The 20,351-nt window shown below is 40.0% G+C and overlaps 1 protein-coding gene across 1 annotated transcript in view; it reads right to left on the reverse strand.

The window, feature by feature from the left end:
* HECW2 (HECT, C2 and WW domain containing E3 ubiquitin protein ligase 2) overlaps window positions 1-20,351 on the reverse strand; it is a 225,631-nt gene that overhangs the window by 132,333 nt on the left and 72,947 nt on the right. The window contains exons 2-3 of the mRNA XM_021702919.2: window positions 18,841-18,948; window positions 11,631-11,725 (exon numbers count right to left, since the gene is read on the reverse strand). Coding sequence (XP_021558594.1) covers window positions 11,631-11,725; window positions 18,841-18,948 — 203 coding nt within the window. The remainder of the gene's footprint in view (window positions 1-11,630; window positions 11,726-18,840; window positions 18,949-20,351) is intronic.

Consider the following 20,351-nt stretch of genomic DNA (forward strand, 5'->3'; position numbering starts at 1 on the left):
CTTAACATATATTGCATTATTTGTTTCAGAGGTACAGATCTGAGATTCAACAGTCTTGCACAATTCACAGCGCTTACCAGAGCACATACCCTCCCCAGTGTCTATCACCCAGTCACCCCATCCTTCCCACCCCAACCCCCACTCCAGCAACCCTCAGTTTGTTTCCTGCGATTAAGAATTCCTCATATCAGTGAGGTCATATGATACATGTCTTTCTCTGTTTGACTTATTTCGCTCAACATAATACCCTCCAGTTCCAACCATGTCGTTGCAAATGCAAGATCTCATTCCTTTTGATTGCTGCATAATATTCCATTGTATATATATACCACTTCTTCTTTATCCATTCATCTGTTGATGGACATCTTGGCTTTTTCCACAGTTTGGCTATTGTGGACATTGCTGCTATAAACATCGGGGTGCACGTACCCTTTCGGATCCCTACTTTTGTATCTTTGGGGTAAATACCCAGTAGTGCAATTGCTGGATCATATGGTAGCTCTATTTTCAACTTTTTGAGGAACCTCCATACTGTTTTCCAGAGTGGCTGCACCAGCTTGCATTCCCACCAACAGTGTAGGAGGGTTGCCCTTTCTCCGCATCCCCGCCAACATCTGTCGTTTCCTGACTTGTTAATTTTAGCCATTCTGACTGGTGTGAGGTGGTATCTCATTGAGGTTTTGATTTGGATTTCCCTGATGCCAAGCGATATTGAGCACTTTTTCATGTGTCTGTTGGCCATTTGGATGTCTTCTTTGCAGAAATGTCTGTTCATGTCTTCTGCCCATTTCTTGATTGGATTCTTTGTTCTTTGGGTGTTGAGTTTGATGAGTTCTTTATAGATTTTGGATACTAGCCCTTTATCTGATATGTCATTTGCAAATATCTTCTCCCATTCTGTCGGTTGTCTTTTGGTTTTGTTGACTGTTTCCTTTGCTTTGCAAAAGCTTTTTATCTTGATGAAGTCCAATAGTTCATTTTTGCCCTTGCTTCCCTTGCCTTTGGCGATGTTTCTAGGAAGAAGTTGCTTCAGCTGAGGTCAAAGAGGTTGCTGCCTGTGTTCTCCTTTAGGATTTTGATGGACTCCTGTCTCACATTTAGGTCTTTCAACCATTTGGAGTCTATTTTTGTGTGTGGTGTAAGGAAATGGTCCAGTTTCATTCTTCTGCATGTGGCTATCCAATTTTCCCAACACCATTTGTTGAAGAGACTGTCTTTTTTCCATTGGACATTCTTTCCTGCTTTGTCAAAGATGAGTTGACCATAGAGTTGAGGGTCCATTTCTGGGCTCTCTATTCTGTTCCATTGATCTATGTGTCTGTTTTCGTGCCAGTACCATACTGTCTTGATGATGACAGCTTTGTAATAGAGCTGGAAGTCCGGAATTGTGATGCCGCCAACTTTGCTTTTCTTTTTCAACATTCCTCTGGCTATGTGGGGTCTTTTCTGGTTCCATACAAATTTTAGGATTATTTGTTCCATTTCTTTGAAAAAAGTGCATGGTATTTTGATGGGGATTGCATTGAATGTGTAGATTGCTCTAGGTAGCATTGACATCTTCACAATATTTGTTCTTCCAATCCATGAGCATGGAACGTTTTTCCATTTCTTTGTGTCTTCCTCATTTTCTTTCATGAGTATTTTATAGTTTTCTGAGTACAGATCCTTTGTCTCTTTGGTTAGATTTATTCCTAGGTATCTTATGGTTTTCGGTGTGATTGTAAATGAGATCGACTCCTTAATTTCTCTTTCTTCTGTCTTGTTGGTGGTGTATAGGAATGCCACTGACTTCTGTGCATTGATTTTATATCCTGCCACTTTACTGAATTCCTGTATGAGTTCTAGCAGTTTTGGGGTGGAGTCTTTTGGGTTTTCCACATAAAGTATCATATCATCTGCAAAGAGTGAGAGTTTGACTTCTTCTTTGCCAATTTGGATGCCTTTGATTTCTTTTTGTTGTCTGATTGCTGTGGCTAGGACTTCCAATACTATGTTGAATAGCAGTGGTGACAGTGGACATCCCTGCCATGTTCCTGACCTTAGGGGGAAAACTCTCAGTTTTTCCCCATTGAGAATGATATTCGCTGTAGGTTTTTCATAGATGGCTTTTATGATATTGAGGTATGTACCCTCTATGCCTATACTCTGAAGAGTTTTGATCAAGAAAGGATGCTGTACTTTGTCAAATGCTTTTTCTGCATCTATTGAGAGGATCATATGATTCTTGTTCTTTCTTTTGTTAATGTATTGTATCACATTGATTGATTTGCGGATGTTGAACCAACCTTGCAGCCCAGGGATAAATCCCACTTGGTCGTGGTGAATAATCCTTTTAATGTACTGTTGGATCCTATTGGCTAGTATTTTGGTGAGAATTTTTGCATCCATGTTCATCAGGGATATTGGTCTGTAATTCTCCTTTTTGATGGGGTCTTTGTGTGGTTTTGGGATCAAGGTAATGCTGGCCTCATAAAATGAGTTTGGAAGTTTTCCTTCCATTTCTATTTTTTGGAACAGTTTCAGAAGAATAGGTATTAATTCTTCTTGAAATATTTGGCAGAATTCCCCTGGGAAGCCATCTGGCCCTGGGCTTTTGTTTGTTGGGAGATTTTTGATGACTGCTTCAATTTCCTTAGTGGTTATAGGTCTGTTCAGGTTTTCTATTTCTTCCTGGTTCAGTTTTGGTAGTTGATACATCTCTAGGAATGCATCCATTTCTTCCAGATTATCTAATTTGTTGGCATAGAGTTGCTCATAATATGTTCTTATAATTGTTTGTATTTCTTTGGTGTTGGTTGTGATCTCTCCTCTTTCATTCATGATTTTGTTGATTTGGGTCATTTCTCTTTTTGATAAGTCTGGCCAGGGGTTTATCAATCTTGTTAATTCTTTCAAAGAACCAGCTCCTAGTTTCATTGATCTGTTCTACTGTTCTTTTAGTTTCTATTTCATTGATTTCTGCTCTGATCTTTATTATTTCTCTTCTCCTGCTGGGTTTAGGCTTTATTTGCTATTCCTTCTCCAGCTCCTTTAGGTGTAGGGTTAGGTTGTGTACTTGAGACCTTTCTTGTTTCTTGAGAAAGGCTTGTATTGCTATATACTTTCCTCTTAGGACTGCCTTTGCTGCATCCCAAAGATTTTGAATAGTTGTGTTTTCATTTTCATTGGTTTCCATGTATTTTTTTAATTCTTCTTTAATTTCCTGGTTGATCCATTCATTCTTCAGTAGGATGCTCTTTAGCCTCCATGTATTTGAGTTCTTTCCGACTATCCTCTTGTGATTGAGTTCTAGTTTCAAAGCATTGTGGTCTGAAAATAGGCAGGGAATGATCCCAATCTTTTGGTACTGGTTGAGACCTGATTTATGACCTAGGATGTGATCGATTCTGGAGAATGTTCCATGGGGACTAGAGAAGAATGTGTATTCCATTGCTTTGGGATGGAATGTTCTGAATATGTCTGTGAACTCCATTTGGTCCAGTGTGTCATTTAAAGTCTTTATTTCCTTGTTGATCTTTTGCTTAGACGATCTGTCCGTTTCAGTGAGGGGGGTGTTAAAGTCCCCCACTATTATTGTATTGTTGTCGATGTGTTTCTTTGCTTTTGTTATTAATTGCCTTATATAATTGGCTGCTCCCATGTTAGGGGCATAGATATTTACAATTGTTAGATCTTCTTGGTGGATAGACCCTTTAAGTAGGATATAATGTCCTTCCTCATCTCTTATTACAGTCTTTGGTTTAAAATCTAATTTGTCTGATATAAGGATTGCCATCCCAGCTTTCTTTTGGTGTCCATTAGCATGGTAAATGGTTTTCCACCCCCTCACTTTCAATCTGGGGATGTCTTTGGTTCTAAAATGAGTCTCTTGCAGACAGCATATCAATGGGTCTTGTATTTTAATCCAGTCTGATAGCCTGTGTCTTTTGATTGGGGCATTTAGTCCATTTACATTCAGCCAGCCAAGACCAAGTTTACCGATCAATGAGAACAGCAGAACTCCAGCACTAGGGGAATACTGCACATAGAATTCATGGCTTTTTTACCATGATTCTTTAGTCTTTCAAAGTTAAGTTTTTTTTTTTTAACTGTCTTTTTTTTTTTTGAATTTTTCTTTTTCCCTTTTTCAACCAACATCTTATCAATCCCTTTTTTAAAAAACATTTTTATTTTTCATTTTTAGAGTCATATTCTATCCCTTCATAGTAGTTACCCTGGTACCAAACTAGTACCAAAGACAGGAATTTAGTGCCATTGTATTGCCTGTAAGGTGACTGTTACCGTTTATTGTCTGTGTTCCTTTCTGGTCTATGTTGCTTTTAGGGTCTCTCTTTGCTTAGAGGACCCCTTTCAGGATTTCTTGTAGGGCTGGTTTTGTGTTTGCAAATTCCTTTAGTTTTTGTTTGTCCTGGAAGCTTTTTATCTCTCCATTTTCAATGACAGCCTAGCTGGATCTAGTATTCTTGGCTGCATATTTTCCTCATTTAGTGCTCTGAATATATCCTGCCAGTCCTTTCTGGCCTGCCAGGTCTCTGTGGATAGGGTTGCCAATCTAATGTTTCTACCATTGTAGGTTACATATCTCTTCTCCCGAGCTGCTTTCAGGATTTTCTCTTTGTCTCTGAGACTCGTAAGTTTTACTATTAGATGTCAGGGTGTTGACCTATTTTTATTGATTTTGAGAGGGGTTCTCTGTGCTTCCTGGATTTTGATGCCCGTTTCCTTCCCCAAATTAGGGAAGTTCTCTGCTATAATTTGCTCCATTATACCTTCTGCCCCTCTCTCTCTTTCTTCTTCTTCTGGGATCACAATTATTCTAATGTTGTTTCGTCTTATGGTATTGCTTATCTCTCAAATTCTGCCCTCGTGATCCAGTAGTTGTTTATCTCTCTTTTTCTCAGCTTCTTTATTTTCTATCATTTCATCTTCTATATCACTGATTCTTTCTTCTGCCTCATTTATCCTAGCAGTTAGCGCCCCCATATTTGATTGCACCTCATTAATAGCCTTTTTGATTTCTACTTGGTTAGATTTTAGTTCTTTTACTTCTCCAGAAAGGGTTTCTCTAATAACTTCCATATTTTTTTCAAGCCCAGCTAGTATCTTTAAAGTGATGATTCTGAACTCTAGATCTGATATCATACTAATGTCCATATTGAGTAGGTCCCTGGCAGTCGGTACTACCTCTTGTTCTTTTTGTTGAGGTGATATTTTCCGTCTTGTCATTTTGTGCAGAGGAGAATAGATTAATGAGAGAACAAAATGCTAGCAGAGTAACAACGTCCCCAGAAAATATACTCTAAACAAATCAGAAAAGACCTGAAGCAGTGGGAAAAGAAAGGGAAAGAGAGAAAAAAGAAAAAGAAAAAAAAAAAGAAAAAGATAAAGATAAAGATAAAAACAAACAAAACAAAACAACAACAACAACAAAAAACCAGAATGTGATCAAATATGATCAGGCTGGTATATAGATCAGTGCCACACACTAGATTTTGGGTGTATTTTGGTCTGTTAGAAGAAAGTGCCTCCCAAAATTTTAAAGAAAGAAAAACTTATATATGTACAAAAATAAGGGTTGATATAATGAAGGGATGGAATATGACTGTAAAGATGAAAATTATAAAAAATTTTATAAAAGGAATTGATAAGAAGTTGTTTGAAAAAAGAAAGAAGAGGATTTAAAAAAAGAAAAAAGAAAAAGAAAAAAAAGGGAGAGGATGTGATCAGGCAGGGGAATAGAAAACACCATATACTAGAGATTTAGGGTATATTTTAATCTGTTAGAAGAAACTATCTCAAAATTTTAAAGAGAGAACAACTTATATATATAAGCCAAGAATACAGGTAACTACTATGAAGGGATAGAATATGACTCAAAAAATGAAAAATAAAAATGTTTTTTTTAAAAAAAGGGATTGATAAGATGTTGGTTGAAAAGGGGAAAAAGAAAAATTCAAAAAGAAAAAAAAAAGAAAAAAAGACAGTTAAAAAAAAAACTTAACTTTGAAAGACTAAAGAATCATGGTAAAAAAGCCATGAATTCTATGTGCAGTAGTCCCCTAGTGCTGGAGTTCTGCCATTCTCATTGATGGGTAAACTTGGTCTTGGCTGGCTGTTCTCGCTGATCTTCTGGGGGAGGGGCCTGTTGCCGTGGTTCCCAAATGTCTTTGCCGGAGGCGGAAGTGCCCCGCCCTTGCCCGGTCTGGGCTAAGTAATCTGCTCGGGTTGCTCTCCGGAGCTTTTTTTTTTTTTTTAAAGATTTTATTTATTTATTTGACAGAGAGATAGAGAGCACAAGTAGGCAGAGAGGCAGGCAGAGGGAGAGGGAGAAGCAGGCTCTCCGCTGAGCAAGGAGCCTGATTCGGGGCTTGATCCCAGGACCCTGGGATCGTGACCTGAGCCAAAGGCAGCCGTTTAACCGACTGAGCCACCCAGGTGCCCCGCTCTCCAGAGCTTTTGTTCCCTGCAAGCTTTCCGTACAGCTTTGGAGGCGGAGAGTGAAGATGGCAGCCTCCCAATCTCCGCCCCGAAGGAGCCAAGAACTCGGGGCCCGCTCCTCAGTGCGCCCCCAGAGAAAAGCCGTCAGTCACTCCCGTCTCCCCGGTCTCCGGCCGCACTCCGTGCTCACCGGGCCTGTGACCGCGCGTTTCTATCTCTGGCACCCGACCCTGTGCGGAGTCTCCAAACCCAGCAGATCCCTGTGATGCACTCCCGCGCAGCTCCTCCCCGGGGGAGGAAGGTGAGTCTCCCCGGATCTGCCGCTTGTTGGGTCCCTGCTGGAGGAGCAGTGGCCCGACTGTGCCACGGATCAGGGTTTATGGCAACCCCGAGCTGAGAGCCCGTGCCTGGGCTCCGCCTCTGCAGCCAGCTTCCCTGCTCCGTTATACCTGGGAGCCCTGCCACACTCAGGCACTCCCGGTCTTTCTGTGACCCCGAGGGTCCTGAGACCACACTGTCCCAGAGGGTTCCACCCCCCGCTTAGCCACCAGAGTGACGTCCCTCAGCGGAGCAGACTTTTAAAAGTTCCGATTTTGTGCTCCGTGGTTCAATCACTTGCCAGAAGCGGCCAACAGAGGCCCCTCCCCCGCCGTCTAGCTTCCCGAATATCAACTCGGATTCACTTCTCCGCACGTCCTACCTTCCAGAAAGTGGTCGCTTTTCTGATGAGAGAGTTGTTGCTCTTCTTTTCTTCGATCTCCTGTTGAGTTTGTAAGTGTTCAGAATGGTTTGATCCCTATCCAGCTGAATTCCTGAGAGGAGACGAAATCCAGGTCTCCTACTCCTCCGCCATCTTGCTCCGCCCCCCCCCCCCCGCTTTCTCTCTATTTATGTATAGTTAATGCTCAATTTGTAATATACTAGAAAAAAAAGAGTTTCCTGTTTCTCTAAAAAAGAAGTCCACAATACTAGAAGAGACAGAAGTGAAGGCAGAATGTATTTTGAATAGTTAGGAAACAGAAACCACATTTTAATTCTAAACTTTAGATTAAACCCTTGCATCTAATCTTTGCAGCACTCCCTTACTCCCTTAAAAATCACACACCACCAAATGCAAACTGGTGCAACCACTGTGGAAAACAGTATGTGCGTTCCTCAAAAAATTAAAAACAGAATTACCATATGATCCAGTAATTACACTACTGGGTATTTACCCAGGGAAAACAAAAACACTAATTTGAAAATATACATGCACCCCTATCTTTATTGCAGCATTATTTACAATAGCCAAGATATGGAAGCAGCCCAAGTGTCCACTGATAGATGAATGGATAAAGGAGATGTGATGCATATACACAATAGAATATTACTCAACCATAAAAAGAATGAAATCTTGCCATTTGCAACAATAGGGATAGAGCTAGAGAATATAATGCTAAGTGAAATAGAGAAGGATAAACATCACATGATTTTATTCATATATGGAATTTAAGAAACAAAACAAATGAACAAACAACAACAACAAAAAGAAAAACAAAAAACCAGACTCTTAAATACAGAGAACAAACTGGTAGTTACCAGAGGAAAGCTGGGTGGGAAGATGGGTGAAATAGGTGATAAGGATTAAAGAGTACAATTATCATGATGAGCACTGAGTATTATGTGGAGTTGTTGAATAATTATATTGTACACCTGAAACTAATACACTGCTAATTATACTTCAATTTTAAAAAAAATCATATACTGCTAAGAGATAAAACTTTCGCTAAGCCAAGCAAAGTTGAGCAATTTTAAAATAAATTCCATTCAAATTTTGAAATATAAATTTCTGCTTCCTTCTCTACTTCCTGTACCTTAATCAAAACTATATTGTATGGCACTTAACTGATTCCTGATGTTTTCAAATGTCATCTGCAATATACTTGGGTACCATCCAGGTATCCTCATTTTATCTCATCCATAAAACTACTACTTGATAATTCTGGGTTGGCTCTCAACAAGTATGCATGGTTTATTATATTGTGTTGTTCCCCTCTGACTCATCACCCCCAGCTTACCTGAAACAGAGACAGCAGCAAACTGACCAGATAATTGATGGCTGTCACTGTGTCATCCCGCTTTCACTGCACACACCCCTGGGCTATAGAGTGATGAACAGAGTGAGGTAGTACAGGATGCTACTGAGACAGACACTTAGCAACCTGCCCCTCCAAGTCCCGGGTACAGCCAGACATCTGATAAACCATAGCCCCCCCTCAAATGTACCACACTGCCCAGTGAGATGTGTTCCCTCCAAAAACATGATGTCTCTTCCTGCTAGGCCATAGCGCTGCTAAGTGAGTTAAATGAGATGGAAAAGGTTCATGGTCTGTCTTCACTTAAACTTATTTAAAATGTTATAAGCTATTACAGAAACACAAGAAAATGCCTTCGAACTCTCATTTTAAAAATATAAACTACTGTCTTACAAAAGGCTAATGTGAAACAATTCTCCCAGAATTCACAGATTGTGTCCTTTACTACAACTATGGCAAATGCTCATCTGAAATAATACTCAAAGAATTCAAGAATTTTTATCATTCATGACAATAAGGTCAGGAAAGACCAAACACTGTCGCTAGATATAGGGACATCAGTGATAAGAAACACATCTGCTCTCAATGTTTAGAGAGAGGTTTTTAAATAAACTCACTCCATAGATTCATTCCAGGAAAACCCAGAAGCAACACTGACAATCAAGTGTTGGAACAATAATGTGGTAGTGAGTGATGCTAGCCTTTTTATGTCCCCGAAGCCAGAGGATTTCCTGTTCCAAGTGCCTGAGACACAAATCGCTGTGTACTCTGGTGAATGACAATGACGTCAAAGTGCAAATGACAGAAAAGACACAACTTTTTTTAATCCCTGATACATTGCAAAAGGACGTATGAGAGAGGAGACCATAAGATGAGGATGGCAGCTCATTTCTTTCCCTACAGAGTAGCTCCACTACTTCTTCCAGGACTGTTCTTCGCATATGGTCATGGAATAATTAAACTAAAGGCCTTTGTAAATGTCAGTGTTGTCAACCGGTCACACTAAATAGACGCATGTCTTATAACGAGGTGGCCACCGTGCTGTGATAGAAACACAGCATCATGAGGTGTCCATGTGGCACAGCCTTCCAGTTTGGGATACAGACCCAATTGTCTCAGCTGGGTCAGAAACCTACTGACCACCAATTTCATTAGTCACCCCTTGAACCAAAATATTCTGGCTCTGGCCAGAGCTGTATCTGGGAAGCTTTTAAGGTTCTCTAAAACCTGTCTGAAGCAAATTAATTATCTCCAAACAATCCACAGGTTTTGACAGAGTAATCTCAATGCAAAATCAATGGAATGAGATCAATGTTCACCAAGCTGTAAAGTCCTGCTGTCTTCGATGCTATCTGATCACTGAAATTGCTCAAGTCTAAGAAAATCTGAATCCAGAAAATCATGTTTGGAAGCTACTGTCTAATTTCATACAAAGTTAATTTTTCAAAGGTTTTATTATTTAAAAAAAAAACAACCTCACTTTTCCAGGGTTTTTCTTTTTAGAATATTAATTAAAGCATAGTCCAGGGCTTAGTTTGTGTCATGGCAGATTTTGTAATCAATAATTGTTATTCTCCTTCAAAATCTTGTGTAGTAAATGTTGATTATTTTTTTAAATTCTAAATGATGTTTACTACATAGGAACTCAAATATAATTCAAATATGAGAAGAATATTTAGATACTGAAGATGTTACACATACTATTCCTACTATCTGAAATACTTTTCCCTCCCCCTCTTCACCTAAGTAACTCCTACTCATCCTTCAGATTGTCCTGCAAACACACCTTCAAGGAAGCCTTCTAAGACCTACTTGATCAGGATAAATCCTACTAGTACATGCTGTCATAGTCCCATTTTACTCCTCCTCATAGTAATTATCACTCAAATAATTTAATTGATGTCTCTTGTCCCCACCAGATGTGAGAGCAACCGGGTTTTGGCTTGTGTCATACTTGGTGGTGGATGCAATGCCAGGTACTTAGCAGGTACCCAGTGAATATTTGTTTGAATGAATAAATGAAAAGGAAAGACTTCATGAATACCACATTGGTGGGTCTGGACAATTTCAAAATGCCACCTGCAGAGATTACTTTCTGAATTTCAAGGAGTCAACATGGCCAGTTGCCTATTTCCAAAAATGCATGCATCTATAAATGCATACATACACACAACACACACACACACACACGTACACAGAGTTATAAAGATTCTATATGGTGGGAGTCGATATTTTTCTTCTATAATTTCATGGCCTGATTTTTATTAATGGCTTATAGTAACTGCAATGCTTTACATATCTTAGACTCTAAGAATCTCCAAACCATCTGAACGCAACCACTCATGTAAATGGAGTACATATTGCAAAGCTGTTAGATTCTAAAGTTAGTCAATGGAGTGAAAAATCACAAAATTGTGAAAAGTAATCCTTTGGAAAGTACCATGCTGAAAATAGACATATTTTCCTTCAAAAGTCCAACACAACCGGTTCCCCCAAAACTAAATTAGGTATCTTTCTTCACTTGAAGACCTGGCCACATTGAGCAGCCATGTTATACCAAAAATGTGTGGTATCTTTAGGCACTAGAGTCCAACTCAGCATGAAGGGATCTGGTGCTCAGACCTCCTGAGGGAACAGCACACACGTGATCCCCATCTCATACTCTTTGGGGTGAAAGCTTGTTAAGTTGACTGGCAGGTAGAGTCACACATGATTTAAATTGTTATTTTTCCCTTTTACTCACTGAGCTCACATAAATTAGACTCACGTTAAGATGCAATGCCACCATCTCCTCCCAACCAGTCACCTAGATTAAATTTAAACTAAGTTTAAGACTAAGTTTGATGAGGTACTCATTAATTTCCTTCCTGAATGGGTTCTCTGAAGAGGTGCCTATTTACAAAGTTGTTATAAATTAAATCAGATTTGTCCACTGATTTGTGCTATGGATCCAGGTAAGCCAGCCTGTAAGTCATTTCCTTTCCTAAAACGGGTGCCCATGCTGTTATGTGTTTCCTTCTTCACTGTTCCCCACCACCCTGCCAGAGCTGCACAGGCCAAAATAGAAACCAGGGCCCTGCGGACCTCCCAAGGAAGGCGACAATGAGGGGCACTCACCATCACAGCTGGGTTCTTCACGGTGATGCAAGGGGTGGTGGCGCGAAGGGCTCCACTAACGCCGTGGTAGTACTTAAAACAGATTTTTATCTCCGCTGCACATCGATTGGAGAAAAACAAGGAATGAAACACTGAGACAAGTCATTTAGGAATTGGCTGAAGAAATCCGCCACATCACCTCTCAGAAAATCCTACTCAGGACTCTCTGAATGACCCCTTCTTTTCCAATCAGAGTAACAAAGGATACCAACTCCTGTCTGATTTTATATGGTCCTCTGACATTTTCTAAGAACATCCTGAATACATGAGAAAAATAATGCACAAAAACAACACACCAAAATACGTATAGTGTAGGGCAAGAATTGAACTGGTCACCTTTTGCCAAGGTAGTCCACCGCGTGCCAGCCCCCATGCTTGTCTCTGCTCATGTTGTTATTTAATCCTCACCTCAACCTTAGGAGGCAGAGATGCCTGTCCCCATGTTACAGAAGAAGTGCTGAGGCTTTCAGAAGGTCGAGCAAACAGGAAATGACAGAGTCAGGACTCAAACCCAATCCGTCCGATTCCGAAGCCTTCACTCCTAACCTCTACAACATAGACAGACTGCTGCTGTCAATGGAAATAGCAAAAAAAGCAGTCTAACAAAGTAAAAAAGAATACTGTAGTAGACTGCCAGGATAGGGAATTTGTATTTTAATTTTCCAAGTGGTTTCAATGCAGCCACTGGGCAGGGATCAAATTTAGGAACCTCTGGCATATAGATATATAGATATGGTTAGAGAAATAGATGATAGGTGATAGATAGATAGATAGATAGATAGATAGATAGATAGATAGATAGATAGATATGTGGAAATATAGCTCTCTCCCCACAGGTAGGTGTGTGCGTGTGTGTGTGTGTGTATGCATGTGTGTGCATGTATATATAATCTCAGCTTGATAGAAAAGCAACTCAAATGCCAATTACTGATTTTGTAAAGTAATGACAATTTCAAAGACCATGAAGCCAAAATGTGTCAAAGATAGAACCCACAGCCACCAGAATTTCTCTGTATACAGAGTATCTTAGTCACCGCAGTGTCACCACAAGATGCTCTTTTCCCAAGCTGTGTGTAATATAGGCAATGATGCTGATGGGCAGGCTGCGGGGAAGAGTCCCAGCCTACAGGAGTGGAGCTCCTCTCTCAACTGAGCCACCTGGTTATTAAAATGGGACCACTAGATGTACTTCCCCAAGGAAGTTAATAGTCTACTGACACTCCTGACTGTACCAAATGGCCTGCTACAGAGTATTTGGTTTGACTGTTTTAAGAGAAAGATATAATGATTGAAGAAAAACTCTCTTTTAGAAATTTATATAGGATTAAAAATACTATATACAGGAATACAATATCATATTTTCCTATCAATGACAAAATACTAAAGCTCAAAAAATTAACTCTATCATGGGGTAAAATATTGAGTGTTTCCATTATGTATGATAATCACAGTGCAGTGATTCACAGTGTAATTAGCATCATCAAGCAAAAGATTTTTACCATGTACCCATCACAATACATGCCAGAGAGTGCAAGGGAATCCAAGAAAGGGTTCTGGTCTAGCGGGCGTTTTATAGTGTTGCTGTTAGGATGACAATTACAGGCAGGACAAAATATAAAAGACAAGCACTAAAAAGAAAGCAATGAGGTAGCAGAGTGTAGAGACCATGGAGAAGATTAGTGAGGACACAGTGGAATCAGAAAGGCCTCATGGAACGAATTGGTCTGGACTCAAACTTACAGATGAGAAAAATGGAGCCAAGAAAGTGAGGAGTAGCAAAAGGAAAGCATGAACGAACATGCTGGGTTTGAGGAACAGCAAGACGACCTACACAGGAATTCTAGCTTTACATCACTTGTCTGGGAACACCTCTGCAAATGACTTTCCCAGACATGAACACAAGCTTTTAGTTATTACTGAAACAATAACAGCTGTGCAGATCAGAGCAAACCTTCCTCTCCCACTTGCTTTCTTCCAAGACCAATAGCATGTATTCTATAGGAACAAAGCTAAGCACCATGCACAAAGCCTGCCAAAGCAGAACAAGCTCAGTGACATGCCCGAGCATTGAATTCTGCAGGCATGAGCTCATGAATATCACACTCGAAATGCTAGCAACCAGCAGCAGTCTGTGACTCTGCCCGCAGCAGCACCACATAGATCAAATCAGTGCTAAGTGAGTGAGCGGCTCATTCTTCCATAAAGAGAAGGGCATTTTTATAAGACATCTTCCCCTAACTCCCTCTCAAGTTAGGATGCTATCTCCCCTTTTGTAAGGTTTAAAGAGTCCGCTAGGTAACAGATTATGAGACAAAAAAAAAAAAAAAAGTTGATTTTTGTTCGTAGGATATTGATAGCCTGGCCAGCTTTGCTTGTGAACCCATTCCGGGTATTATTTATTCCTTGCTATAACAAAAATCTCTAGTTATTTGCACCTGGATTGAAACGAGCCTGCTCCCTCAGCAGAATACCAGTTCTGCTCCTTAAAACTAGAGCAATGTTCCACGCTGAGTGGGAGCGTTCCTCTTCAAATATTAGTTAGTGCTTTATGAGGTCACTCAAGATTTTAAAAAATGGTGTAACTAATCAACATCCCCTCTGAGTGAGAGAGAGGAGAGAGAGAGCAGCATTCTGATCGATGTGCTTGAACATCTTAGTTGTGGGAAGAGGTAACCTAGAAGAATACACAAGAGGGGTAGAAAAGGGGAGCTGGCATTCACGCTTCTACTCTAGCTACCATTTGTAACCACTAACTGCAAGAGGAAAACAAAGAGCTACTTCTGAGAAACAGATACACATATAGGTAAAAGTGAACATGTGAATGATGATGGGGCACCAGATAAGGGAGGAGCCCACCCACCCCCACCCTCCGTGGGGCCAGCCAGCCCTGTGCACAGGCAGCAGAGATACAGGAATGAGGAGCAATGAATGACCCCATCTCCCTGAGAATGGTTTTTCCACAGCCCAGTGTAGCAGCCAACATCTCCTCCTATTGGCCTCAAATTATGGAAATAGATATATGTGTGCCAGTGTGTGTGTGTGTGTGTGTGTGCGCGCACACACGTATTCCTTCAGACTATAAAAAGCAAGAGTATTTTCTCCCAAAAAAATCCATTTATTGAGGGGCGCCTGGGTGGCTCAGTCGCTAAGCGTCTGCCTTCGGCTCAGGTCCTGATCCCGGGGTCCTGGGATCGAGCCCCGCGTCGGGCTCCCTGCTCCGCGGGGGGCCTGCTTCTCCCTCTCTCTCTGCTGCTCCCCCCACTTGTGCTCTCTCACTCTAGTTGTCTCTCAAATAAATAAATAAATAAATAAAATCTTTTTTTTAAAAAAGAATAATCTTTTAAAAATCAAGCTAACTGCAATTTATTCTAAAAAATTATTTTAACCATTGCCTATGTGCTTTTACTGTACTCTTCATATTATGATTCCTATTCACAGGATCTTTTATTCAGAGGCCACAAACTGGAAAAAGCAAACACATTCTAATCCTCATGTTTTTGAGGAAATCTGCCCACATTTCCAGTGACAGGTGAACTTATCATTTATATGTTACTGCAAGTTGTCTTCTCTTTAACAAGGGTCAAAAGAGCCTGAACGGCCTCACCCTCCTCTGCTAAAGCTCAGATATACAATCATGAAAATCAAAGACAGACAATATCAGTGTGGGTGTAGCAGAAACCTAATAGGATTAGAGGATGAACAGGATCCCAAGCCTAAAGTATGAGAGTAGAAAATAAAAAGCACCAAATCTCCACCCAAGGGACAAAAAAAAGTCATTCTGATGTTGGCGGGAAGGGGCCTGGAAATGGACACATTTAAAGCAAAGGCTCTGACAGTACAAATAAGAGGCCCAGGCCACCTGCCTCCCTCACCCCCACCCCCAAAGAAGCCATCCATAAAGGTTCTCTTTTGGCAAGGCACTGCATCCTGGAAAGCACATTAATTAATCTGAGTACCAATCAGAGACAAGGCTTTTAAGGACACAAGCCACTTACATCTCTGATGCTCAGTTTCCTCACTATATCACTTATACCAGTATCAATATTCTGATATTATCCTTAATGATCACAAAGCAGTTTAGCACACAGCAATGAAGTTTACTATTTCCAAGCTCATTCACTGATCCAGGATTTAGTGGGCTCCTAGAAGAGCATGTGACACAAAGTTGGCACTTAATAAATACCTCGTGATGGCTGGGGAGAGATAGATGGACAGATGAATAGAAGGAATGAAGGAACAACAAAAGCAGGTCTGAATGAATGAATAAACGAATGACCATAGTCTACATAAGACTATAGAATAACAGAGACATCCGAACATGACAAGACAACTTGGAAACCTCTTACATTTCCAAACTCAAGATTCATCCTGCAAAGATGACCCATTCGGTTTCTGCAAGCATAAGCTCATCCGAGGACTCTTTGACAGTCTTATGACAAGTAGGTGCAGAGGAAGTTGATCCTCCTGTCCAGTGCCTAAGAAGGTCATCTGCCCAAAATTAAACCCGTCTTTGTCCTTCAAATTCATTTAGGTAGGCCCTGTAATAATATAAGTCTGGGCGGCCGGCCTCCTCTGGGGCTTCATCTAGACAAACTAAAGCCATCTTTACATTCAGAAATAGCTTAGACAGCACTTAAATCAAGGTTTGCCCATGAACTTAGGTCAATGTTCAGAGAATTTTGTTTTGCCTGAACTTCTGATGAGCTAAAGATAAATTTTCTTTCTGAGGATGAAAGCAGAGGTTTTTAAAAGTCGTAAGTTTTCAAGATCAGAGGCTGAAAATATAGAAGCTGTCTAACCACCGCCCAATTTTTTGTAAGTTCCATGCCATCAGCTCCAGAGGTTCAAGCAAAACTTCATTATGCTGGGAAGTCCCCTTAGGTCGGCTGTAGCCAGATATGGGGTAAAAAAATGATGTCTAAAAGACACAGACTGCACTACAAAGCAGTCATATAAATACTACCTGAGGTTTTCACATTGAAAGGATAGGGATGTGTGTTGGAGGAGCCCTCATTTTGATTAATGAAGGTAGACTTTATTCTAAAGCCAAATCTTTCTGTAATTCTCATTCACTGTCTTGGATTTTAATGTGCACAACTTTTCTCAGTCCTTAAATAAAACATTACTGCGTATTTCCAATTTTACAGTCATGATACACAATTATCTGCAATTTTGTGTGTGCAGAATTAAGGTGGAATTTAGAAGAGAAAATAAAGCAACAACAACAACAACAAAACCCTACTCTTTTCTTCATTCCCAATTCTTAGCTTCAATGTCAAGCTTATTTCTATTAAATACTAGAACAAGGTATAAAGAAAAACATTCATCCAGACAGAGATATTAGCATACCCTGATCAGCCAGGACATTAAGAATCTCTAAAGCTTTTGGGAGGAGAAATAAAATCAACCATGGCAAATGGGATACTCTGCAAATAGGGTTTTTCACACATAATGTTCCAAATTATAGCAGTATGTGATACTGACTTCTTTCCAGGTTGTTCACATGAGCCCCACTACATGAATCGGCACACTCTAACCAGAAGGAACCATTCCTAGCAGTCTGGCGTTTTGTAGAGAACAAAAAGGTTGTTTTACATTTTCCCCTGAAGTTCAGTTGGCAGAATTTCTCAGCTACATCAGCCTCTTAAACCCTGGGATCCTTTCAAAGGAGGAATCGCATTAAATGAAAGTAACCCATTCCATTTTCTCCCACATTCTTTTATCACTTATTTTTCTCATCAGTGGATGGCAATACCAGCTGGGCCAAATGTTGGAAAGTAGAGTAGAAATGAGCAAGAAAAACAAATTACCCATAATCTTCCCTCCTGGGAAACAACCCATGTTCACATTTCAGCAAATCTCCTTCCGGACTTTTTCCTATGTGTCATGATATTAGTTAGAATTGTTATATGTATCTGCTTTTCCCCCTCTCATGTATTGATATATCATGGGCATTTTCCCTTAAAAACTAAATTCCCTTTAAGGTTTCAAGAGAAACTCTAGGCAGATGGTGAACTATGAAAAAAAGACAGTCTTTTGGAGAGAGAAGCATGATTAGAGAAAGTTATGAAATGCTGCCCTGCCAGTAAGGATATGGAAGAAATTATCTGATGTCTTTAATGGCAATTCAAAGTAACAGATGTTAGTCTTTGAAAATAACTTTTTATATTACAGAAACTTATATACTTCAATAAAAATATGCTTATATCAGGTTCCCATTTAATCAAACCTTACTTTATATTTTAAGGTTTAATATGTACCATCCTTCAGTACTAACATCCACGTACACACTCTCCTATATTAAATCTCTTGAACATAGAAAACTTAATTCTTACACAAACTAAACAACTCAGAAAAATTTAAATATCCCATTTTTTCCTACATTAATGAAGAATTCTCCAAATGTAAAAGTTAATTTGAACCACCCAGTAAATCACGTATTCATTCACACTTCTATCTATTCCACAAAAATGTATATACTATGTTCTCAATAGTATTAGTGGCAAATATAAGTACTCCCTTTCACCCTAAATAAAAAGGAATGAGATATTTCTGTGAACCATGTACTATGTATAAGCATTTATATTTACAAAGAAATACAACATCAGGTCAACTGGGTAATGGCTGAGTTATCTGCAGCCAATTTCTGATTCTTAAAATTGACCTCCAGGGCAGTGTGCCCAGACTCTCTCACCTAATTGTAAAGACCAGGACACAGATGCAATAGTGTCTGGGAAAATGCTGGGAAAAATAATAGCAAAGTATTCTATAGGCCAATAAAAATTTTAAATTAACTGAAATCTTGAATTATTCTTTCTGCTCCCTGAAATTAATAAATATTAACTACAAATGTAGATACAGGGTATATAAAATGTGTAAAGTATTAAAATAACCATACATGCTTTATATACTATGCATTCACAAGGTATATGTAATGTGCATATGTATATACCTACACATATATATATTTACATATGCTTTTTTCAAAATATGTGAACATTGTCTAACGAGCATTTTCTAAAACAACATATTTCCCAGTTTGAAGACACATGGCATAAATATGTAAATCAGAGCCAAAAACTTTTATAATAAATTCAGAAAAGACTCCCTAGGATTCCATATATTTATGGAATTTTCAGTAACAAACTTCTATTTCTCGCTTAGTACTTACGTTCCATGAAATAGGGCCCAGGCTCAATTCTCCATACAATTTGCCCTTTTTGGGTTCCAGTCACACCCCTGTTTTTAGAATCCCAGAAGTTGGCTGGAGAATTCTCATCTGGAAAAACCAAACAAACACTTTTCAGCTTAATTACAACCCACGAGTCCTTCCTTAGCTCAAAGACTAATGCAAGTTCTAAAATAAAGGAAAGAAAAGATAAAGGGGGAAATATTAATGAACACTATTATGAATGAACAGCTCCCGGCAGATTATTACCCTGCATTTCTGCACTTGCACTGATATGGGAGAACTGGCGAGGGGATTGAAGGAAGTTGGCATTTCTGGGCTTGGCCTGGTTAATCAACGTCACCAAAAGACAAAACTGGAGGGCGCCTGGGTGGCTCAGTTGGTTAAGCGACTGCCTTCGGCTCAGGTCATGATCCTGGAGTCCCGGGATCGAGTCCCGCATCGGGCTCCCTGCTCGGCGGGGGGTCTGCTTCTCTCTCTGACCCTCCCCCCTCTCATGCTCTCTATCTCATTCTCTCTCACAAATAAATAAATAAAATCTTTAAAAAAAAAAAAGACAAAACTGGAAAGAACAAAGGATACAACTGGTGCAGCATCAACGGTGAGCTGATAGATAAGAAAGGAGCTGGGTGTGCTCCCGTCTATAAAATCCCGTATAGAAAAGAAAGGAAGAGCAAAGCTGGGAGAACATAATAGAACTCCAAGTGGAATTAAAAAAAAAAAAAGGGAACTTAAGCTATGAAAATGAGTGAAGACATAGTACAAGTTTGCCATGAACAGTGCTCAGGAGACACCAACCAAGTCATCACGTCTGCTAGGATAATTCTTTACAAAAAGCTGAAGGCGTAAATCTCGAACAATACAAAAAAAGAAGAGAGTGTTCAGGTATTTGTATGGATAGAAAGGACAGCCACCTGAAAGCAGCATTTTCCAAGCTTTCTGACCTCCTGGCACACAGAAAATGATAACATTTGTAGGGCACATTGGGATAAATGAAAGAGACGCTTATACCTTAAAATGGCAGGCAGGGACGCTCTGGTGGCACCAGGCTGTGCCCCACCACCCCAAAGGCTGAAGGTCATATGCTATCATTTGCCCGCATCATACTAGTTTGAAGCTCTGTCCTAGGGCCTAGAATAGGAGATACAACTAAAAAGAAGGCCATGCAGAGTGTCACAGGTACATGAGAATGTGTTCAGTGATACTGGCTCTTAAAGTCAGATGTACTTCATTTGTCTCCCCAGATCCCTTTCACAGGAGGAAAGATGAAGGACACGCTTTAACCGAGAGCTGGGATGAACTAGATGTGAAGTAAGAGCAACACCGAAAAAACGAAAGATGGAGAAAAGGTCCCAAGCTCAAGGGAATCGTCCTGAGAAGAAAAACCTCCCCTACCCCCCTTTTTTTTTTCGTGCTTCTGGAGTATGAAAGAAATAGAAAGTGGGCCAGAGCGAGGGGTCAGATAATCCAGTCCTGTCTGTCTGTGGTTATGC

This window comes from Neomonachus schauinslandi, chromosome 3 (genome assembly GCF_002201575.2).
Source record: "Neomonachus schauinslandi chromosome 3, ASM220157v2, whole genome shotgun sequence".
NCBI lineage: Eukaryota > Metazoa > Chordata > Mammalia > Carnivora > Phocidae > Neomonachus > Neomonachus schauinslandi.